The sequence below is a fragment of the Pelodiscus sinensis genome, chromosome 17 (genome assembly GCF_052426305.1).
Source record: "Pelodiscus sinensis isolate ZL-2025 chromosome 17, ASM5242630v1, whole genome shotgun sequence".
NCBI classification, from domain to species: Eukaryota; Metazoa; Chordata; order Testudines; family Trionychidae; genus Pelodiscus; species Pelodiscus sinensis.
Genome location: NC_143068.1, coordinates 29733836 through 29758838, shown reverse-complemented (window position 1 = coordinate 29758838; position 25003 = coordinate 29733836). Strand labels below are relative to the sequence as shown.

Here is a 25003-nt window from a genome sequence, read left to right as displayed (position 1 = left end):
CGGGACCTGAAAACAGGTTTTAAATATGAAATTGATTCCTCAGCCATAACGATATTTTGAAATCCTCTTTAAAAAGAGGGTAGAGTGTATATAGTTGTAGCTATGTACTATGTGCAACGTACAAAACATCTTGGCTAGAGTAGAGGGTTACATACTAAAATTACTGCTTTGAAGATTAAAAAAAATGACCAGCAATGGGAGAGGATGTCCCAAATGCCAGACTGAGTTTATTTATAACACCCTTTTTCCAGGTCACTCATTAAATCCAAGGAAGAATATTATCTTCCGTATGTTACAAATTCTATTTTGCATTAGTCTGATACAGCTCTTTCACAAACATATAACTCCTGCAATCAAAACCAGGATTTTTGTATACATGACATTATACAAAAACATTATCATTATACATAATATTATCATACCCCGTGGGAAATAGGTTTTTATAACTTGCCTCTATTTTAACTTGAAGGAAACTTTGACCCTTGCTCAGTCAGCTGTACAACTAATATTAACAGTCTCTGGTTTGGGTGACATTTTTTCCTGCTGTATAACTAATTCCTGACCCTTAACACCAGAAAAAAAATATTCTTACCCACAGCATCATTGGCTTTACCCTGTGGTGCTCTTAGGGATTTTTGTATTTATTTTCCCATTTTCATTTAAATTCCCTCATTGATTTTGTTTCAAGGGTACAGCTGACAAGCCTAGAAAACAGCAGAGAAGCCCCAAATGGATCCTAAGACCAAGGGCTCCATCTTGAAGGGTACTTAGTATTTATGTGAATGAGGACTTCTCTGATGCTTAAAGCTAAGCACCTGCTTGAGTGCTTTGATGGACTGGGGCCAGAGCTTCAGCACCCTCCAGGATTCACGCCCCAAATCCTGACACACTTACCCAGGCTGAGTAAGAGCTCCCAGGTTTGACCCTAGCCAGGTGATAAGAGAATCACACCAGCTCTGAGTTAGTTTTGCCCTAAATGTGCCATAAAAGTAGAGCATTGAGCTGTTTCTATTTTACATAGCCTGTCTCCATTGCAGCCAGTTGATGGCCAGGCAATTAAAAAATAATGTGAAATAAAATAAAGACCACCTCTTGATCAGCTAAAAGAACAAGGGTGCCAAACTATTAGAAGTCACATGAACTCTCTCAGCCAATTGAATTCTATTTGACAGCACAAGGGTGTGTAAGGACCAAATTCTGCCTTCAGACACATGTATATAGCTTACAGTGAAGACAGCAGACTGCTAGTATATATCCAAGAGAAGAACTTTAGTTTAGCCTGCAGTGTATAGTGCTTACTGTGTGCTCATGAAAGTCAAATGCCCAACTGATTCAAGATACCATCAGTTTAAAAGCCAGGTACCGCCAGCTATAATTTTGAGCAGCATAGACATGAGTAGTTGATATTATTAGATTACCTATGTACATACTATTAACCAATCAGAAAATATGTAGCCAGTCATGTGACATGGATGAAGGGGGTTTGGCTTCCGCGCCTGGACTGTGTAAAACAAAAAAAGAAACTGACTATATATATATTTCCAAACCCTTCATTTTTTTCCTCATTTGAGCTGTTTGACTTTTGATGTCCGCTTCTGGCCAGAGGTGGTGTTCGACACATCTCTTTGCATGAACTGTAAGCATGAAGCATAATGAAGCATGAGAAAAACTGCACCGTGGCTGATGCAAGAATTGACATTTTTCTGTATCATTCAAAAGATAGTATTTAAAAATGTAATAATAATCGTGAATAGAGGTTTTTTCAAAGGAAAGTTATAGCAGAGCCAGGAACACCTTGCAGGTGATACGTTAGGTCCCACGGCATCAGCGCACTTTTGATCCTCTTTCATCGCAACTCAAAACCAAGGAGCAGATGTATCAAAGACAAGTCTGATGCCTAAGACAAATCCTCAGGAATTTGTGTGTGCACCCACTTGCAACCAGATAGCGCCTTTATGGCACGTGCCTTTTGATGGGGACTAGTGGAGAAGCGCAGTGCTCCAGGGGACCACCAGAAGGCACTGTGTCCTATAGGGAAGGCCCCCTGAAAACTCCCCCGGCAGCTGTGGGAGTGCTCACTCTAAACCACCCCTTAGGAAAGTGTAACATGTTCTCATCCAGCTGTGTTCTCCTTCCTGCCCTGTTTGGGTGGCTGGTGCCCCAGGAGTCTTACACCATCATCTGTGAATATTGGATCAGGGTTATGAGAGCAAAAGAGTATTTCTAGCATTAGCACATGCTCTGAGTAGCTGCCTTAATTTCCTCCATACTAGAAATGGCTCTCTTGTTTCCTTCATTGGCACTTATTTGGGGGTTTCATTTCAAATAGTATAACAAAGCTCTTCCAGTGCAATCAGTCAGCAGGATGTTACACCAGGAGAAGTAATCAACCTACTTCCTTGGCCTCTCCAAATAATCAAGAGTGATTAGACTTTTGGCTTCTTTAAACACACATGCTTTGACCATTGTTTTATTGGGTCTCCATGTTTATATGTGCAGGAAGGAATCACAGTGTGGCTTTACTACATCGTGGCCTCTGATTCCATATCACGGAGTCCGTTAAATCAGAGGAGGGCAATAAGATGGTGCCGGGTCACCAGGTCTAGCCCCTGGTGGGCCACCTCTGCTTTAGTTACCTGCACCTCTGCAGATACCGGCGAATGTAGCTCCCGTTGGCCATGGATCACTATTCTCGGCCAATTGAAGCGGCAGGAAGTGCTGCAGACCAGGACACTGCTTCCTGCAGCTCCCATTGGCTGGGAACGGCAATCCACAGCTAACGGGAGCTGCAAGCAGAGGCATCTGCTAGGCGGTGGCAGCCTGCCAGGGGCTAATTCTGGCAAACCGCATCCGTTTCTTGCCCACTGCTGTGTTAAATGTTGCTTGGCTTAACTGGTTACAACATACTCATAGCATTTTGCACTGTTGATAATTACATTCTTCTGCTGAATGCTTGGTAATCTTCATGAATGTAAGTAACATGCCCTTGGCATACAAGACAGAATTAAGCATGTATTACTTATCCTTGTAATTATAATCCATGGTACTCAACTTGTAAGTAAGAAGCCAGACATTGTTTTGTAGGCAAAATAGTAGAACCGAAAATTTCTATCCAAATAAATCAGTTTCCCGGATCCAAAAGTTTTTGCTTTTTACATATTTGCTATGATCAGCTCATCTGTCCTATCTCTCTGCACCGGAGCCTCAGCCAGTGAAAACTGCTGTTTATCTAAGGCCACGTCTATACTCACGAGGTGCAGATGGATTTTCTGGCATTCGATTTAGCAGGTCTAGTAATGACCCGCTAAATTGAATGTAAGGAGTAAGGGACGCTAATGAGAGTGTTAGCTCCCATTGTCCTCTCACTGTGGAGACGGCACCAAACTTGGCTTCAGGTACGTTGACTCCAGCTATGTTATTTACATAGCTGGTGCTGTGCACCTTAAGCCAGCCTTCTGGTTTAGTGTTGACCTGGCCTAACATGGGACACTGAGCTGTGCTACTGCACATCGATTGATGATCTCACCCTCTCTTTTAAAAAAAAGTACAAGAAACTAACCCTGCACACACACAAAAGTAACGCCAACTCAATGGCGTTGTTGTTGAGCCCAATCCCTTTCCTTGTGTTTAGTTAGTTCATTTCCCTTTGTCTGTCTGCGTTCCGCCCATTCTTTGTCTCATACTGGTGCATGGATCCATTACCCACACTGCAGAACTGCATAAGCAGCACTTTTTATTTCTGCTCAAGACAACTAACTTGATTTCAAGCAGATTAATCTGTTTTTTTGTCACCTACACTTCTGGCACGTTATGTATGAGTGAAATTTGCCAGGATTATGTGTAGGGACTATGTATAAATAGGGTTAAAATTAAGACTATGTCTCAGGTTGAAGATGTCTTACTGGTTTATGTGAGATCAGGATACGCCCATGTTTAATTATCTAGAGCCAATTTAAATTTGAAGCATTAAATATAATTAGCTTGTGACATCCTACTTGGACTTCTCTGCCTTCCGTGCAGAACCTTAAATTCTTAGGGGGAAAGACATCACAAATAAGGTATGTAACCATTCCAGTGCTTATCTCAATGGATATGAGTGTGTAGGAGAGAGGCAGAAGATTTGGCTGTCAAGATGTGGAAAAATGAGTCTCACCTGGATTAAGTAGGCAGACAACTTAATCCACAAAAAATTCTTTCTGGTGGGCAAATTTTCTGTGCATAGCGTGCTAGATTGTATCTATAGAAACAAGAACTGATAGATTTCAAACTCTGCTAATACTGTAATAATATAGCTCCTTGTGTACCTCGCAGGTCACACTCAGTTGCCTCTCCCTGTTTGTGTGAGTATTTTGAGTGTTCGTTGGGAGAGAGATTGTTGCTTTGTTCACCAAGAGTCAGCAGTGAGCAGTGTCCCATTTCCTTGATGTATCTGACTAACTCAACGGCCTTTTCTGGGTGGGGGGGTTGTTTCTGTTCCTGGTAGAGTTGACCAGATTGTTGGACGAGGGACGTCAATGACAGACAAGGATCGAACCAAAGGGCCAGCAGAGGGGGAGCTCCCAGAAGACCCGAGCATGATGGGCAGGCTTGGAAAAGTGGAAAAGCAGGTATGGGAGGTTTTTGGTTTTTTTAATAAGGAACATTCTCATGTTCTATGCTCAGATTTTAAAAGTAGTTAAGAAAATAGATAAAAAGTTTGGGAACAATTTTCAAATGTGCCTAAATAACTTACCAGCTTACATACGATTTGTAAAAATGACTTAGGTACCTAAATCCCAAGGTATGTCAGTACCTGACTCTCATAGGCGATGGCACCAAAATACCTTTGAGGATCAGAGTCTTATTTATGTGAGGCCTCCTCTACCCTATAAACCTCTCATTGCCATCCTTTTAACCGACACAACTTCAGCTACGCAAATAGCATAGTTGAAGTCAACGTACTTACCGTGGGGTCTTCCTCAGACTAAGGTTGGTGGGAGCCGCTCTCCCATCAACTCCAGCTATTCTTCTCATTCTCATGGACTACGTCTACACTGGCACCCTTTTCCGGAAATGCTTAAAATGGAACAGTTTTCCGTTATAAGTATTTCCGGAAAAAGCGCGTCTACATTGGCAGAATGCTTTCCCGGAAAAGCACTTTTTCTGGAAAAGCGTCCGTGGCCAATGTAGATGCGCTTTGCCGGAAAAAAGCCCTGATCATCATTTTCGCGATCGGGGCTTTTTTGCGAAAAAGACTACTGTGCTGTCTACACTGGCCCTTTTCCGGAATAGTTTTTCCGGAAAAGGACTTTTGCCCGAACGGGAGCAGCATAGTTTTTCCGGAAAAACACTGACAATTTTACAGTAGATCGTCATTGCTTTTCCGGAAAAGCAAGCGTCCAGTGTAGACAGCTGGCAAGTTATTCCGGAAAAGCGGCCGCTTTTCCAGAATAAGTGGCCCAGTGTAGACACAGCCATGGAGTTCCAGCATGGACAGGAGAGAGCTTGGAGGTCGATTTACCTTGTCGGCTGACCGCCAATGCATGGGTCGCGGCATTGTCGATCGATCCACTGTCTAGTGTAGACAAGCTGTAAGACACATTCAGAATTAGAGTCATTAGGTGCTTAAGTCTCAAAGGCCCTTATGTCAGTTCCAAAGTGACCCCAAGGGGCCTTTGAAATGTTCCCTTTCTAACCTTCAAGTCATGCTGTAGGTGTGATTTTTTTTTTTATTGCCACGGGATCCATAGTTTGTTCAAGGTAAATTTCACTCCTGAGCACAAGGCTCACCCGAAGTCCCATAGACACGCACTTTAAGCCTAAGGCGAGGCCTGTCTCAGTGAAGTGCGAAGCACCTCTGGTCTAGAGCTGAGGTTCTCCAGACCCTCTGAAATCTGACACATTTCACGAGCATTAACGCGTGCAGAAAGAAAACACACAGGCCACTGCAGAAGCAAACCAACACGTTAAAACATCAATTTTCAGACACTAGAACTTAAAAAAAAAATCCATCTTCCCTAAAAGCAGAGAGGCTCTAGCCAAAGTTCAGACTGGATCTGGCTCCCAGCTCTCTCAAAGTTGAAGGAAGTCAGGTTTGTGCCAGTGGAGGAAGGGGCTAGCTCTGTAAATTCAGACCCCTGTTCGAGCGTGGATGTGAGTGGAGCTCTGTGTGTGCAGGGTATTCCTCCACAGACTTCACCCAGCACGGGGCACTGTGTGTCATTTTGCAGGTTCTATCCATGGAGAAGAAGCTGGACTTTCTAGTGAACATTTACATGCAGCGGATGGGGATCCCACCAACGGAAACCGAAGCCTATTTTGGGTCCAAAGAGCCAGACCCGGCGCCACCCTACCACAGTCCAGAAGACAGCAGGGAGCACATTGACAAAAACGGCTGCATCATCAAGATCATCAGGTCCACCAGTTCGATGGGCCAAAAGAATTTCTCCGCCCCGCCCGCGCCAACCAACACGTGTCCCCCATCCACATCCTGGCAGCACCAGCCTTATCAGCGGCACAGCCATGGATCCTCCCCCGTCGGAGACCCGGGCTCTTTGGTAAGAATCCCACCCCCGCCTTCACACGAGCGCTCCTTGTCCGCGTACAGTAGCGGGAACAGGGCCAGCGCCGAGTACATGAGGAACGAAGACATTACAGCGAAACACCATGACAGCGCCTTGAGAGACAGTGACACGTCCATTTCCATCCCGTCGGTGGATCACGAGGAGCTGGAGCGCTCCTTTAGTGGATTTAGCATTTCCCAGTCCAAAGAAAATTTGGACGTCCTGAACAATGGTTGCTATGCAGCGGTGGCCCCCTGTGCCAAAATCAGACCCTACATTGCGGAGGGAGAGTCAGACACTGATTCTGACCTCTGCACACCTTGTGGCCCGCCCCCCAGGTCCGCCACGGGTGAAGGACCTTTCAGTGACATGGGCTGGTCAGCCCCTAGACAATGAAGCATCTGACCATTGACTGCACTGAGTCAGAGTCTGGCCAGCCGCCCACTCATGCTGTCCCCACGTTGGACTTCTGGAGGAGAGCTACAGCTAAGGGTTTGTGAATCCGGAACATACTTAGCTTGTGGACATTGTCTTATTCTGGGGACAGATGCTGAGCCTGCATTCAGTAGAAAGAGGCCCTCGTGGTCAATATGTTGGAGCATTGAATTTCTTTCATACTATCTTTCTAAGATAATTAGGTGAAATGATATAAAAATTCAGGGTAGGCAACCACGTTTCTTGGTAATCCTTTAGGATACGGGGCACAAATATCACCGGCAAGGGGTTTTTTTGGAGGGGGGGTGGTTAACCGAATGAATCTTGTACATGATAATTACCATGCTATAGCACTGCGTGACTACACAGTCAAATCCTTTGGCGTTTTAACAGGAATCCATGATTATCTCTGTCTTGTAAAGCATTCCAGGTTACACAGTGACGACTTTTGAATTTACAGAACGTGATCGCCATTAGCCGTTTGGGAATGTGGTACAATTGCCATATAATACATGAAGCCCTCGGCAGGCTCTTGTCAAATTGGAGTTACATTTACGTTCCCATACTGCCTTAAGAAAGACGTATGGTGTCAGGGTGAGACATGCTAGAATGTTAGCAGGAACCCGTTTGGAACCAGAATGATTTTCACATTAAATTTGTCATGTGGGTTAAGTAGAAGAGGAAGGTCAAAGACACAAAATGGAGGGTAGGTCCATCAGTGGCTATTAGCCAGGATGGACTGGGAGAGTTTCCCTAGTTTCTGATTACCATAAACTGGGAATGAGCGACAGGGGATGGATCACTATTCTGTTCATTCCCTCTGGGACACCTGGAATTGGTTACTGTTGGAAGTCAGGATACTGGGCTAGATGAACCTTTGGTCTGACCCAGCATGGCCTTTCTTATGTTTTTTTACCTTTGAAGGCAAGGCGGGATACCATAAGCTAGGAGATGGAGACAGGAAAGGAGAACAAGACGTTTCACATTTAAGCTGTGTATTTTATTTAATAATGTACCATCCACAATGGGAAGCCATACCTCCAAGTAGGTGGTTGCAGTGACAAGTTACTCTCATAATTGTTGGCATTGCCAGCGGCACTATGGTGGATCTTCAGCCACAAGACACAGGGAGAAGCCCGTCCCTCGAGATCCCTTTGTCCCTCGGCTGTGGCAAGGCAGGTAACCAGAGCACCAGCAGTGGCTGGGCCCTGTAACTCAAAATATTGCCGATTTCGGACACTGCTCGCATTGGGCCTAGATGCTTTTGCATGCACTAGACTCTCAACAAAGTCCTTTCCTCCGCGACACCACCCCAGCTCACAAAGCTGTCCTGAGACCATCTTCATTGTTTTGTATAGACTCTTCACGCTGACTGACAATGCGCTTCCTTGTTTCCTGCTGGCATTTTTATATGCCTGTGAGCTGGATTATCCATACATGCTGACGGTGGAAGTCTCTCTAGTTTTTTTTCTCTCTCTTGAAAAAGCCAGATAACGATCACGGCATCATGACTAGCGCATGAAACTGGGAGACACTTGATGATGCAGAAAGTTTCTTTAAGGGGCAAAAGAGTCCCAAAGTGATCCTTTACTGTCCCAGACCTGCAGGGGTCGCTCAAGGGGATGGGTCATAGGACATCTGCTGGTGCATAATGGGATCCACAGTTAGGGCTGCTACACAGCTAAATCCAGCCATTTAACTAGAGCCCTATACCACCGTGTGTGTGTTCTGAAGGAGGTAAACTGCAGTGGAGTCAGGACTGTGCAAGCTATTTGTGTCCCTCTCTCCTCCAACCTCCCTCCACTCCCCGCCACTGTCAATGGCCAGTTTGGGTGAGATTTCAAATACACAGCATGCCCCTAGTTCCCTTTGGCCTTGTTGCACCTGATACAGGTACAAGCCCTCCATTTTGCAAGGTTGATCTGCTGGTGGTGAAAGGAGGGACCTGATGTATTCATCCCTCCTAGTGACTAGGAGAAGCTAAGGAGGGAAACAAGCAATTTAAGCAACATTGGTGAACAATTCAGTGGTGCCGGTGGATGTGCACACAAGCAGCCAGCTGTAAACCAACTCCCCCTCCCCAGGGGGAAACCTACAGCTCTTGTTCAGGAACCCCGTGCTAGTCCATGGGGTTCTCTCTAAATTGGAGTCTTTAAAACAAGATTTGGGGACTTCATCCAGAGGTGATGTTCTGCAAGAGTGTATGGGTGAGGCTCTGTGGTCTGCCAAGTGCACCAGACTAGATCTTCATACCAGCCCCTTCTGGTCTGAACATCGATGAGTCTGTGAGATTAACCCAGCAGAGAAGGAACGCCCCTCCCAAACAGGTGGGGGTCTCGACAGCTTCCGCAGGGAAAAGAATTCTTGTAGGCACCCCATCAGGACCAGTGCGGCTGGGAGTGGTGCGGAGAAAGGAGGCTCCATTGTCATCAGATCCAGTTATCCTCATTATGTGAGTGAGAGGGAGGTCCCTTACTCTTCTAAGGGGCTCCCATGTGTCCATGCCTCCAAGGATAGAGAGGAGGGACCGTTGTAGAGCTAGAGCCTCCTTCGCATTCTGCAGTTCTTTCTTCCCCTCTTGGCCTGACCAAGGCCTTTGTTGGGCTCCAGAATTCCTGCATCGCTTCTGTGATACATCTCACTACAAATAATGTACGATACGCCTCATCTTGGTAAGAGTGTGCGCTTTGAATTTGGATCTGTCATATGTTAAAATCCATATTTATGATGGGCAGCTTATTTCCACACTGCCTCTAAACTCACCTGGTATGACTTTCATAAGATGTGGCTCGTAGTTTCTCTTTACAGCTAATATTACTGCAAATGAATGTTTAAATCTGCCTTTTGCACAAGCAGGTGCAAAAAAAAGTGCATATAGGAAGGCACAAAAATGTTAACAAATGCCGAAGGGGCTCACAGAGATACATTTTCTAATGGGCCTCTAAAATGCATCCATGATATTTGCAGGTGATTCCAGGTATTATGCAAAAATCTACCTTTGCATACATAGCTGACTATTCAGCTGTAAAGAATTACCCAGTTTATAGGAACACGTGTTGGGTTTTTTTTGCACATGCAAGTAAACAGGGTATATCCACACAGCAAAGAAAACTTCATGGCTGGGTTTCAGTGGATTTCCTCCAGGCTAACTCTGGTATAATTTAGAATTGAATTTGGCCCTAATTGGTGATTTTGTTGCTCGTTCACACTCAGTTTTTCTCACTGTGGTTCAAACCTCCCCATAACACCTCATGTGATCCTTCTGTCTCCAGTCCTTCCCCCACTCCTGTTGCATATGCAGTTGCTGGAGCATCAGTAATGCAGCATTTTCTTAGTTTCTCAATTTGATGGGTGAGAAACATTAATTTTTTTGGAGAGAAAGTTTAATTTTGGCTCCTAAATAGTGTCTTCCCATGAAGATGTTTAATGAAAAATGCAGAGTAAATCTCCCTTCTGCACTGCTGCTTGGCCACTGTGTAGTGTGTGTGTTACCTCTGTGTTGCTAGCTAGCTGATATCTGTACACTGAAACAGATGCTAGTTTTAGACATGTTAAGTTGTGACACAAGCTCGGAAATTCCAAGTTCAAGAGGCTGTTCTGGACAAGCTGTGGGCCAAAGTTCCAATAAGCTTTCTTACCTGCACCTGTGGTATTTGCAGCCGTGTCTTTTGGGCATACCGAAGCCATGTTTGTGTCCACATGAATGTAGGAGGAGTAGAAATACCCTTAAAACAGAACCTAGGGTCTGAACTCCAGGCAGCTTTGGAAGTTTTAAATATCTGATCTCAGATCTTGATTTGAATGTTGCATATGACCCCCATCTTTGTAATGGGCCAGCCCCAAAACCTGGATACGAAACCACATTGAAGTTAGGGGTGTTCTGAGTCCGAGTTAGAATGCAAATTGTACAATTTATGCACATCTGACAACTGAGGTTGTAGACATCGCAAGCCCCATCCAGAGAAGGCCTTTGGAGACATTAGCCTTGATATGGAAGAGGGGAGTACTAGCTCTATGCTGAATTTCCCAATGTTTTGGAAAGAACTTTAATGCATGTGCATTTTCTTGCTGACTCATCTTCTTAGCAGTCATTTCTACACAGAAAAATGTCAAGGAAATTAATGAGAAACATATTGTTTGACCCAGAGAGCCATTGCCGGTCGTTAGGCAAACCACGTAATTAATCAGGTATACAAAAACATGTTTTTAACATAGGTTCATTGATTCAGGTATCTTCAGAGATGTCATTTCTATTTACATGATAAATAGGTGTATTTATACATTTAAAAATGATTTTTACCTGTAGAAATACAAAAATAAAATACATTAAAATGTTTAAATAGCTTTGAAATGTCTAGCATCCTTGGAACAAATAGGGGAATCTAAAGTTGGGGCTGAAACATCCACTTTACATCCTGCAATAATGACTCGGTAGCAGCTTAGATTTTGCCCTGATTTCAGTCTTGCTTCAAGCAGAGGTGAGCCGTGCCAATGCAAATCAGGGCTCTTCATGTCTACACTTCAAGTTCAGTGGCTTGGATCAGGGTAAATTCCCAGTGCAGTCAAGACCTGTGAGCCTGAGATATGTACCAAGCAAAGTCAGTGACAAATCCGAAACAGGACTATGTAGCGCTTTAAAGTAGTCTTTAAAGTGCTACCTAGTCCTGTTTTTTGTTTCAGCTAGACCAGACTAACACGGCTACATCTCTGTTACTATTGACAAATAAGCACATGCTTCAAAGACAGAATTTGGCTCTACGATTTTGAATGACTTGGTTTTTAGTGGGGTCAGAAACCTAACGTCATTTAAGCAGAGTTTTTAACTGGAGCCATGCTGTTATATTTTGTTAGGAATTTGATGATAACAAGGCCAACAAAAAATTTTAAGCGTCGTGATACTTGATGTAGATATGAGGATGAAATGTAAAATGCATGCTGTTTACCCAAGAGAGAAGGGAGTTGCTCCACATCTTTGTTCCATCCCCAAATGGATTTTTTTGAATTACGTTTACATGCCCTATTCCATGATCCCCATGTCTTCAGTTGTCCAAGCACCATTACTGCTCTTCTTAACCAAGGAGAAAAGTATTATTCAACAATGGCAGCTGTTCCCTGTATCCCCACAAAGAGGTTGATGCCCTGCCCTGGAGAGATCCTACCCAATGTCTGCTGCCCCAGATAAGACCATGACAAAGGTCCCTTCCAGTTCTAGCATTCCATGATTCTATAAATGTTCGCATCAGCCTTGCCCATGGACTTGCCCCAGGAATGCATGGAGTGAGCACATCTCCAAGTGTTCTGGCCACAACACTTTCCAACCAGTAGGGTTGTTAAATTTAGATTAATCGACTATTCGATTAGTCGAGAAGGGCACCTCCGCCTTTGAAGTGTAGCCGCAGCCCCAGGGCTGTTGCTATATTTCAAAGGCAAAAGCGTTGCAGGGAACACGGGACCAGCGGGGGACTCAAGCAGTCCCCCTGCTGGCCCCATGCTCCCCACGGAGTTTCAAAACAGCAGCACCACATGTAGCCCGAGATCAGCTGGGGAGTCCCCAGCTGGCCCCAGGTTCCACGCGGCGCTGCCACTTTGAATCACCCCCTTGCAGCCTTTTTCTGATAGAGGTAGCATGCGGGGTGGGGAAAAGACTAGCAGCACTCCCTACTTTTGAGCACAGCCTCAGTGCCTCTGCAATCCTCTCCACATTGACTTTCCATTGGGTTATATTAGTGGCAGCCAGTTAAAGCCAGATCCATATCACTCTTCCTTTCCCTTCTCTCTTATAAACTGTGTTTAACAAAAACGAAACAAGGAAATCAGATACAAAACCCTCTTAGGTGTAAGTAACACTAAGGCAGTGACATCGTAATGTGGCGGACGTTCAAATGGAAGCCCGCTCCTTTACATCTTGGTCCCATTTTTGTGGGGGGTCATTTTATTACTCAGTGGTGTGACAAAAGAACTCTTGCCTTTACTGTCATCCTCATTCACTTCTCCACTTTGTATTGCAACCTGACCATTATTTCAAATGTCAGGGTGGATGTTAGTGAGTGGGTTTTTTTTAAGAATTAATATAAATACACGAGCATTGTTAGTGTATCTTGTATTTGATTCTTCATTGGCACTATATTGCTTGCCTTAGGTTTAGAGGGAAAAGACATATGCAACGTTTTGATACAGTAACTAATCAGCCAGGCTGTGTCTACATTGGCACCCTTTTCCGGAAATGCTTAAAACGGAACAGTTTTCCGTTATAAGTATTTCTGGAAAAAGTGCGTCTACATTGGCAGGATGCTTTTCCGGTGCTTTTCCGGAAAAGCGTCCGTGGCCAATGTAGACGCACTTTTCTGGAAAAAAGCCCCGATTGTCATTTTCGCGATCGGGGCTTTTTTGCGGAAAAGACTACTGTGCTGTCTACACTGGCCCTTTTCCGGAATAGTTTTTATGGAAAAGGACTTTTGCCCGAACAGGAGCAGCATAGTTTTTCCGGAAAAGCACTGACAATTTTACAGTAGATCGTCATTGCTTTTCCGGAAAAGCAAGCGGCCAGTGTAGACAGCTTTCAAGTTATTCCGGAAAAGCAGCTGCTTTTCCGGAATAAGTGGCCCAGTGTAGACACAGCCTCAGAGTGTGGCCTCTCTCCTACAAGTTCAATTAAGGAAGGACAGAGGGTTCATTTGCAACATATGAATGTGTTTTCCAGACTCTCTCACATACCGTACTCTCAAGTTTGCCTGCTAGCACGTGCTGTCTGTGATGAGTAGAAATCGATACTCTTATGTCTGTATCTGAATTACAGAGTTTAAAAAAGTAATGTCAACACCTTTTTTTAAAAAAAACCGAAACATGCTGTGAGTTGTACAGGGTGTCAAAAGTTCATTAACAACCCAGTCGGTTTTGGGGTTTTGGGGGGGGTTTTTTAGGTAACACTAATCTACCAAGTGTCTTTGATACTATCATTTATTTATGGCTGATATAACATCCATGAATTCTGGTTCTATTCCATGTGAGTCGGAAGGGTGCGTACATGTGTCGTGCAACCACTGGTGACGAGGTTCATAGAAATATGTGTATGGAAAAAACAATGGTGGCTGGCTGTATGTGAAATCTTGTGCTTTTCACGCAGCAGTGATTAGAGGAGCGTGCTGGAGAGGGAGTTGGGGACGACCCCACTTGGAGGAGTGGTGAAAGGATTGAGGAATAGGGCTACAGGGGGATATACATGAAAGGGCAGAAGCTCCACTTTAGTGGATGCAACTTGAAACCACGGAACCAGCCCCTGCATATTGTGTGCTTGTCCAGTTCACTGCGAGAGGACAGGAGAGCGCTCTGCTTTCCCAACTCTCTTGTTTACACGAAAATGAGAATAAAAGTGTTTGGAATTAAAATTGGGCCCAGGGAAGCAAGGCCACGCTGAAAAGTTACCCATGTCTACCATAGATCTGATTGCTTTTTTACCTTCTATCCATTTGCTTTCTGTGGACTTGTATCCCACTCTCCTGTACTGATCTTGAAAGGTGCTTAAGACCCACTAAATGTCTTGACGCTATTTCCCACACAGCATCACAGTACCCCTTCCTGAGACAGTGCTTAAAGTTTTACCACGCTCCTTCGTTCTCACTCCCTGCTGCATTATTCCTTCGCTAGTGTGAGTCTAGTAATCCAGTAGCTGTTTGTCCCCACTGGGGCTTTTGTCAATGTTCCTAGTCCAAGATGATGGTCATTACAACTCTTCTTGGTGTTTGGCCTCTTCTGTGCCAGCCAGTGACCCGGCACTGTCCTCTTCATTGGCTTAGCATCTGCTCTGGAGTTTGAGGTCCTCTGTTCTAGGAGCAGGCTGCGGAATGTAGAATATTTGGTGTTACTTATGTACTCTGCCCTCTTGCTGGGTGTGGTTCACTGTTCCATTGAGCGGCATTGAGACCACTTACAGAGAGAGAGAATGAGATTGCTCTACAGCCTGAGTTGAGAACCTGGCAGCTTTTAGCACTAAAGCACTCATGCACTAAGCACCGAAGGTCCCAGATTCAGTCCCGCCTGTCAACGTTACACTTACACTAACAGCTATCTTACCATCTTCCCCAGGCTGTAAGGAGAACATTCTCTGCCAGTTACAAGTGGCGTAGCAACAGGGTCTGGGGGGCAGTTGCCCCCAGGCGCCACACCAGGGGGGCGCCAATTTAGCAGCCAAAAGTTATATTGCTGTTAACTTTTTTTATGATTATTTCCTATTTTGTATATATTCCAACAGTCAACTGTGAAAAGGTTTCAGTGAAGCCTTCAAAAAGTAAATAGGACTTAGAAATAATTAACATATACATAGTAAGAAATGATTGGGGGGCGCAAATTCTGCCTTTGGTACCGGGCGCATAACACCCTTGCTACGCCATTGCCAGTTACACAGCTTCCAAAGTTGTGCACTGAATGGTGAAGCTGAAATCTTCAAGAAAAAAAATTGACCACTGTTAAATTACAGGGTGATTATTATGTTCCTGGTTTTGATCTGACAGTGGGCTTTCAAAAAGTTGCCATTACCGAGGCATGTCTGGGAAATGAAATAAATTAGTCCTATAAAAGTTTCATTCTTTTACCAGTAATTCATATACTTTTAACAGTAATGGCCATATACTAAAACTATACTCATAGGTCACCATTGCATTGATGAGATTATTTCGGCACAGTAGCTCCACGAAGCGCACAAGAACAAGGGTACCATTTAGGGAGGGTAGTGGGAGCAGCAGCCATATGCTCAGGAATGTGGCTTGCTTTTCATCCTGTTCCCCGGATGCTAAGGGAGTGAGAGGCATGCACAGAATGCAAGTACTTTCCCCTTACTCCCTTAGCGTCTAGGGAATGGTATGAAAAGCAAGCCGCATCCTGGAGCGCATGGCTGCTACCTCCTGTACTCTTCTGAAATGGTGCCCTTGCACAAGAACTGCACGTTACATGCCAATAGCTGATATTGTTACATGTAATTAGCCTGTAGGCATTCAATAGACACCAAATATAAAGTGTTACCTACTTATTTTGTAATGTTACCCATATCCCGGGGGAGGAGGGAGAGAATCCTCTTTGGTTAAGAGCTACACTGCATTTGAATGCTTCTTATTTTACCAGAAAGCAAAACATAAGGAAAACTGTTTCTTAAGTGTTAGTTTTGTTTAATACCTAAAATATTGTATTTATTTCTCTCTATTCTTCCTTGTTACTTATCTGAGCTGTAAATACTGTATAGATCAAATGATGTATTAAGCACCTCGGTTATGATCTGCAAGATAAAAGGACCACATAGCTTTGGCTGCAAAAGGCAATGTGTGTGTTTATACACACATATAGATATATACATGTACATATATTTATGTGTGTGTATATACATGTATATAAATTCATGCATACTTTGAAGCAAAAAAACCCATATAAAATATGTCATTTTCTCATCTGAGGATGGAGAGTGACCAAATCAAGCCGAAAGGAAAGACTAGTTTGGTACTATTTATATCAAAACCGAAAACTATCTGGATTTGTAATAGAATGGACACAGATTATCATCCCAACTAGAAAGTCCATTTTGAAAGGAGAACTCAAAAAACACCATCACTTGTTTGATTTAGCTTTGATTTGGTTTTCTTTTCAGAAAAGCAAATCTATTGGATGGGCCACTGCCAATTTGGTATCCCAAATTCACCACAACAAGGGTTGCTAGCCAACCTCCCTTTGACTCCAATAGGAATAGAAGAGAGAGAGATTTTTCTGCATGGGCAAAACTTCTTGACACAGGCTCAGTCTTTACTTAAACAGTCAATTTTGGAGATGTATGGGAAAAGTCTTATAAACATAAGACATTTTCCCCACTGATATAAGTAATTGGCTCCCATTGACTTCAATGGGTCATGAATCTTGAGTCCCATTGGCCATGAATCTTGCCCTTAACTTTCTACATATGAACTTCAGCATCTAAGTTTAAGCACCTGTCAAACATCACTCAGTCTCTGACAACTGAGATGAATATAGCAATGAATATGGAGAAAGTAAGGATCTGATTTCTCAGGTTGGTCGGCACCCTGGCTTCCAGTTTGAAGCCACAGCAGCCATCATATCTCAGTATAGAAGTAGACCTGCGGCAACTTAGGGTACGTCTACACTTGCTCCCTAGTTCGGACTAGAAACACAAATGTAGCCAAACAAAATTGCTAATGAAGCGGGGATTTACATATCTTGCGCTTCATTAGCATAATCTCACCCGCGCGTTATTCTGCTTGCCAGTTGATTCGAACCAGGAAGTGTGCTCCGGGACGCGTTAGTTCGAATAAAAAATGAGGAGTAACGTTAGTTCGAACCAAGGGGTTTGATTCGAACTAACACGTCCCGGAGCGCACTTCCTGGTTCGAATCAGCTGTTGAGCAGAAGAGCACGCGTGTCAGATTATGCTAATGAAGCACAGGCTATTTAAATCCCCGCTTCATTAGCAATTTCGTTTGGCTACATTTGTGTCTCTAGGCCGAACTAGGGAGCAAGTGTAGACGTACCCTAAGGTACCACAGGGCCACTTGTTGCTTTTAAAGTTACAGACTAACCTACCTACCCCTCTGAGACTTCAGTATATAAAATAATCTACCGCTGTGGTTTTATTAATCTTTTCAAGTGTTGCCAACAGTCTAAGACATCACCTTTCTCCCAAGTAAAAAATAAAATACCTGAAGAAGAATTAAGATTTCCAACATAAGACATAGTCAAATGACTTGTAATTGCATTTCTTCTTTGGTATGTAATTGATCTCTCTACAGAGGGTTTGCCGCAGATTTAGGTACTAGTCAAATCACACACGAGTCCTCACTATAGGGGCAGATGACTTGTGAAATTCAGAGGATCTGTCTGACTAGGGTTTAGTTGAAAGATAGATAGTGCATGGACTTTGTGCTGGTTCTCTGCAAAGAGAGGAATTTCATTGTACACCAAGGCTTTAACTGGGTGATTATCACAATATTCCTTCTCAAGCATGTTAATAAAATTCCACAGACACTCAACTGAGCATTGAAGTTTGGTTGTCCTTTAGAAAGCAAAGACAGCTGCTTTGCTTCCTTTCATTTGCTCTGTTGCCTTGGCTTTTTTGCACTTTTGTTCCAGCTCCAAAGAATATTTCATAATGCCTTTCGTACTTATGTACAATTTTGAACATTTTGTATGTACTGAATGGTAAACACTTCTCTTGTAATATAGCAAATTGACTTTTTTTTGGTGAATATGTAATTTCCTCTGTACACTTTGATCATGGACTTTGTGCACTATACATTTTATAGGATAGATGCCAAGGGAATGCCCTATAGTTTTCTATTGGAATAGCTATGATATTAAACGACATGATCACTGATGGTTTTACACTATTACCACTGACGAGCTATGTAGCACAGACTTTTACATGGAAACATTGAGCATGAAAACAATGTGTACCTTCACGTGAATGAGTGACAGCAAAGAAAATGTATACCTGTGAAATTAAAAAAAAAAAAGTTGCAATCATAAGGGAAACAAGTGTTTTAAAAAAAATTGTCTCAGAGGATTGGTATGGATAACTTGCATCCAATAACTATGCCGGAGTTTTAACCTTCGTGAGATGAAATACACATTTATTTTTCTTTGCATTCCTGTAGTTCTTTCTGTTTCTTTATTTAAAACCACTATGTGGACAAGTGTGTATTATTAGTAAGCATCACAGAAGAAAGGCCAGTTACAGGGGGTGGTGAGAGAGCAAACACCAAGCTAGACAAGCTCTTTCCTTTCTGATGGGCAAAATCAAACTTGGGAGATTTCTTGGGAGAGTTCATGGGTTCTTGAACAGCAGAGACATTGGAGTCCTTTCAGAACAATGATTTGCTCAAGTGATAAGGCATAGAGGAACAGCCATTTCCTGACACATAAAGGATTTGGTTGAGGAACAATGTATAAGGACTGTATAAGTGGAGGCAGAGGACATCTGAAAGAGGAGGAAGGCTCAGCGCCAGCTTACAGCAGTGAGAAACTCATTGTACAGTTTAAGAGTTGTCATATGGACCAAACCTAAGCCCTGAACCAAAATGTATCCTGGCTTTCAACCTCTCTGTTATGCTCTTGGGCTCTGTCCTAGAGTGACACCAGCCCTTTCCACAGCCAGGTTGGCTGAAGTAACCCGAATGACAGAAAGTCTTTTATACTGAACCTTTCTGAGAGACGTGCGTTAGAATCCAAGGGTTCTGCCTCCTCTGGACGAGAGAAACAGCAACGGGTATTAAGATGATTTCACACCTCACATGCTAATCTCTGACCACCCCCTCTGAGAACAGTGGCTGCTGAATGGTTTGGAAGTTCTGGCTGGCCCTAAAATCACAATGTTAAAAAACAATTCCGGACACAAGCTTGGGTCTCAGAGGGCAGCATTTTCAAAACTCCGAAGGCCAGGTCTGTGCTAGACCTGGAAGGTTGGGCTTAAGGTACGCAATTCCGGCTATGTAAGTAATGTAGCTGATGCTGACCTACCTTAAACCAAATTTGGGACTATCTTCACAGGGGGAAAACAATGGTAGCAAATGCTCCAGTTGGCTTCCCTTACTCATCACAAGGAGTAGGTGTAACAATGCTGACCAGGGATACCCTCAGCGTTCAGTCTAGTGGGTCCTTACTGGGCCCAGTAAATCGAGTGCCAAAAGATTGATGTCCGGCAGAGACATGGCCCAAAGGACTATAGACTCTAACTCACAATTTCAGACATGTTAGGGGCATTTAAGAGCACACACTTCATTAAAATCAGGATCCTACATTACTTAAGTGTTTTTGAAAATTTTACCCCTAGTCTTCAGAAGATGTAGGCTCCTACATTGCATAGCTGGCTTTGGAAACATTACCCTCTGGGACCGAAACTGAAGAGTCAATAGTTTTTCTTAAGACTTTTGTTTCAGAGCAATCACTTAACTCTTCATCTGCAAAAGGGCTGCAAAGCATTTTTCAGGCCTTAGTAACAGATCCGGGGGCCCTGCATCCTGCAGAATAAGTGAACTATTTTAACAACTTTTATTTTGAAGACTAAAGACTATTTTAACAACATAAGAGGCTGTTTCTAGTATCATCCTTCAAACAGTCTCCTTCAGTGTGGCACACGTGATCTAGCAGGGAACTACGTAATGCCCTGGGCCTATCTCACCTAGAACTTCACAACAACAAAAGAGAATCTCCCCAAGAAACTCTTTCCACATTTTGCTTTGAGCCTAGTGCATTCTGGGATAGTATTGTGGAAGCTTAATCAGTGCTTTGGGTAGACTTAAGCAGCACAGGTACAAAATTCAAAGCTCTTAGTTGTTTCTTATTATAGTGTCTCTAAGGGTGGGTGTGTCTACGCAGAAAAGTTATTTTGAAATAACGGATGTCTTATTCTAACTTCTGTAAACCTCATTCTATGAAGAATAATGCCTATTCCGAAATAGCTATTTTGAAATAAGGTGTGTGTAGATGCTCCACTTCTGCTATTTAAAAATAGCCCCTCACCAAGACCATTCTAAGTTATTCTTCATGGGGCTCTAAATTGAGATCTCACATCTATATTAGGGAAGCCTGCCTCGGATTCATTTTGAGGCTTCCCTGCAGTGTAGACATGCTATTTCGAATAAGCTATTTCAGAATAACTATTCCGGAATAGCTTATTCCGAAATAATCATGCAGTGTAGACGTACTCTAAGGGGGTAAGCATCTGCACTGCATCCTCAGGTCAAAATAAGATATTGAGCCATGTAAATTGCACATCTTATTTTGATTTAATTTCGAAATAGCACCAAATTTCAAAATAAGCTGTCTACACAGCACCAGATTTTGAAATAAAGGGCTATTCTGAAATGTCCCTTAACCCTCATGGAATGAGGGTTACAGGGACGTCAGAATGGCGAGCCCATTATTTTGAAATAGATTTCAAATGGGCTGGTTCAAAAGATGGGGAATAGCCACAGTCTAAACGTAACCTAATAAAAAAAGACATTGATATGGGCTGGGGTGAGGCAGGACTGGGAAAAGTGGGCAGGGGTTCCACTGAAATCAGAGGCAAAGCTGTTGATTACAAGGGAAGACGGAATTCACTCAGTAGGGTCAAAGTGCAATACAATATGGGGGGTTCCTGGGCTTACCTCATCCTCCTGATCTACTGGGCATACCTGGAAATCCAATCCTCTGTGTACATAAAAACACATCACATCTGTACACTGGAGTGTCAAGTTGAGGTGCCAGAAGCACAGAACATTACCCAGAACTATTATGCAAGTACAGTGTGTACCAGCAGAGTGAAGCAAAACATATTCATACTTCCAATACACAGGTGGATGCTTATGTGTTTACACCCTTCTGCAGGTTTTTCAAGGGTGACACTCTGCTGGACATGAGAATTTCTTTAAAAAAGCCAGTTACTTTCCCAGAAAGCACCCACCACACAACCTTGCTGAAGCTCTCATGGTCAGGAAGCCAAAGATGAGGCCATGCATGGCTGATTCATGTAAATATCACACTTTCTTGTCAGTTTCCTCAAGAACCCAGTGCTCTGGTATCCTGGCAAAAGGAATGACCGCTCTCCACTGGAATGTGCAAGTGCAAGTAATGTGAAATGAGAATAAGGTGCTGGCTTCTAAGAATTAGACAGTGTTAAGATTCAATTTTCAGACTAATTAGATCTGCACATGCATACCCCAAATGCCTAGCTGCCTTATGTTTAGGTGACTGCACACACGTGGCAGGTAACTGTAGGCAAAAACAGGAAACTATTTAGGCACATTTGCAGTTAGTTTGCATACATAGCCACACCAATTGTAAGTGCCAATGAGCTCGGCACAAAATCCACTCCGGAAGGTTCCAATCAGATTCACGGAGCAAAAACTGTTTAGCTAACGTAGTCTTCCATATCTAAGGCTCTGATGCGGGAAAGCTGCTGGCTGTTCAGAGATGCACAAGCATAAATCAGTGGGATTTAAGTGTGATCTTAGAGCTTAGCATGGGCTGAAGTGCTTTTCTGAATTATGGTTTATTTTATATATAGTTTTGAGATTAGGAATGTGCCTATGAGTGATAGTGTAGGAGTGGCTCCTAGATATGGTTGAGGCTATTTGCGAAAGTCAGAGGTGATTCTAAACATAATTTTTTCCTCCGTATGGAGTATGACCTGAAATTGGAGCTGCGAACTGCTTGTCACATTCAGAGAATTCTTACTAACAATGCACCCATTTTTCCTATCTGTGCCCCATGAAGAGTTATGCATGGCAAACATGAATTAACCCAACCTTGCGGGTAGGTAAATATTTCCCTCTCATTTTACTGTTGACGAACATGAATCACTGAGTTAAAGGGGCACATCTTCAGAACTCTCATCTCCACAAGTATCGGCTGCCCCACCTAAGACGCCCATGGCCTCGCTTTCAGGGGAGCAAAACTCCCACAACTAAAAGTCACTTTGCATATACAGAATTCAGGACGTTACACTCTAATGTTGCGCACCCAACATCAATGGAGGCTTTTGAAAATGGCAGTTTGTCAGAGGTTTTCAAACTTTGGGTTGCGGCTTGTGAGGAGAAGCCGCTAGCTGGCTGCAGGGTTCTTTGTTTACCTGAGTGGCTCGCAGCACCCAGTGGGCGTGGTACACCGTTCCTGACCAATGGGAGCTGCAGGAAGTGGTGAGAGTCAGGCCTCCAGACCACATTTCACTAGTTTGCTCATGTGGGATTATGTCAAAAGCCTTATTAAAATCAAGAGAGAGCCCATCTACTGGTTCCTCCTCTCCCTGTTCTCTCTCCCCTGCCCCCCCCCCCCCCCCCCAGTCTGCTAGGCCAGTAACCCTTCCAAAGAAAGAAAGAAGAGGTTTTTTTTACATGATTTATCCTTGACAAATCCAAGCTGGTTGTTCCTGATCCTCCCTATTATTCACCAGGTGCTTACAAATGGATTGTTTATCATTCGTTCCGGTATCTTTCCAGGTACCCAAGTTAGGCTAACAAGTCTATAATCCCTGGTTATGTCTACACTTGCGACTTCTTGCGCTAGAAATATGCAAATGAGGCTAAGTGTGGAATATTGCCGAGCCTCATTTGCATACCTAATGAGCCGCCATTTTTGCAGAAGAGGCTCTTGCGCCAGAAGGAGCTGCCTACACTGACCCTTTTTGTGCAAGAAAACCCCTATTGCACAGTGCCATTCTTCCTGAAAATAATCGGCGTAAAATAATAGGAGTTACTATAGAGAACTTTCTGGGTGTCTGGCTGGTGAGTCTTGCCCACATGCTTGGGGTTTAGCTGATCGCCATATTTGGGGTGAGGAAGGAATTTTCCTCCAGGGTAGATTGGCAGAGGCCCTGGAGGTTTTTCACCTTCCTCTGTAGCACGGAGTACAGATCACAGCTGGAGGATTCTCTGCATCTTGGGGTCTTCAAATTATTTGAAGGCTTCAATATCTGAGAGATAGGTGAGAGGATTATTCCAGGAGTGGGTGGGTGAGATTCTGTGGCCTGCATTGCCCAGGGGGTCAGACTAGATGATCATAATGGTCTCTTCTGTCCTTGAATTCTATGAGAAGTCTATGAGTAAGATGGCCTCAGCTATAGCCTTAAGTAGCTGTGATGAATTTCAGCAGGCCCAGCTGAATCCATCAAATTTATCCAAATATGCTTTAACCTGCTCTTCCCCAATATTTTCGCTTGTGTCCCTTCCCTCTAATTATCACATGGATCCAGGAGCAATGTTCCTTCTAAGCTGAGTGCTTGGGCAGCCATGCAGGAGAGATTCAGATGCCACCCAGCTAATTAGCAAGCGCCCACAGCAGGCAGCATGTGTTTCTATTGGTGGTGCACATATCCGCTTGATTTGGTGTACATAACAAAATTTATTTCACACGTGGATGGGAAAAATTAGAGGAAACACTGCCCAAGAGCTAGAGCTTTTTGCAAAACTCCTAATATCATAAGGCTCATGATACCATCACAGAAGTTGGCTGCAATTTCTTCTGTAACCGAAACAAGCAATCCTATTCAAATATTCATCAATGATCTGGAGAAAGGGATAAACAGTGAGGTGGCAAAATTTGCAGATGATACAAAAATGCTAAAGATAGTTAATCCAAAACAGATTGTGAAGAGCTACCAAAGGATCATAAAAAACTAGGTGACTGGGCAACAAAATGGCAGATGCGTTTTAATGTTCATAAATGGAAAGTAATGCATATTGGAAAACATAATCCCAACTATATGTACAAAATGATGGGGACTAAATTAGCTGTTACCACTCAAGAGACAGCTCTTGGACTCATTGTGGATAGTTCTCTGAAAACATCCACTCAATGTGCAGCAACAGTCAAAAAAGCAAACAATATTAGGAAGCATTATAAAATGGGTAGTGAATGAGACAGAGAATATCTCATTGCCTCTATATAAATCCATAGTACGCCCATATCTTGAATACTGTGTACAGATATGGTCTCCTCATCCCAAAAAAGATAGCTCGGTACAGGCAGTCCCCGGGTTACGTACAAGATAAGGAGTGTAGGTTTGTTCTTAAGTTGAATCTGTATGTAAGTCGGAACTGGCGTCCAGATTCAGCCGCTGCTGAAACTGATCAGTTTCAACAGCGGCTGAATCTGGACGCCAGTTCTGACTTACATACAGATTCAACTTAAGAACCCCAAGCTCCCCAAGTCAGCTGCTGCTGAAACTGATCAGCGGCTGATTCCAGGAAGCCTGGGGCAGAGCAACTCTGCCTCGGGCTTCCTGTAGTCAGCGCTGGTCAGTTTCAGCAGCGGCTGACTTGGGGACGCCTGGGGCAGAGCAGCTGGGGTGCTGCTGGGTTGCTCCAGTAGCACCGCTCCTCGCTCCTTGGCGCTACTGGACCAACCCAGCAGCACCCCAGCTGCTCTGCCCCAGGCGTCCTGATTCAGCCACTGCTGAAACTGACGAGCAGTGGCTGAATCAGGACCTGGGGCAGAGCAGCTGGGGTGCTGCCGGGTTGGTCCAGTAGTGTCCAGAGCGGCGCTGCAGGACCAATCGG

At 43.8% G+C, this 25003-nt stretch overlaps 1 protein-coding gene across 1 annotated transcript in view; it reads left to right on the top strand.

The window, feature by feature from the left end:
• KCNQ2 (potassium voltage-gated channel subfamily Q member 2) overlaps positions 1-13221 on the top strand; it is a 165742-nt gene extending 152521 nt beyond the window's left edge. The window contains exons 15-16 of the mRNA XM_075901038.2: positions 4484-4607; positions 6210-13221. Coding sequence (XP_075757153.1) covers positions 4484-4607; positions 6210-6938 — 853 coding nt within the window. The 3' untranslated portion in view covers positions 6939-13221. The remainder of the gene's footprint in view (positions 1-4483; positions 4608-6209) is intronic.
• Positions 13222-25003: the final 11782 nt, after the last annotated feature.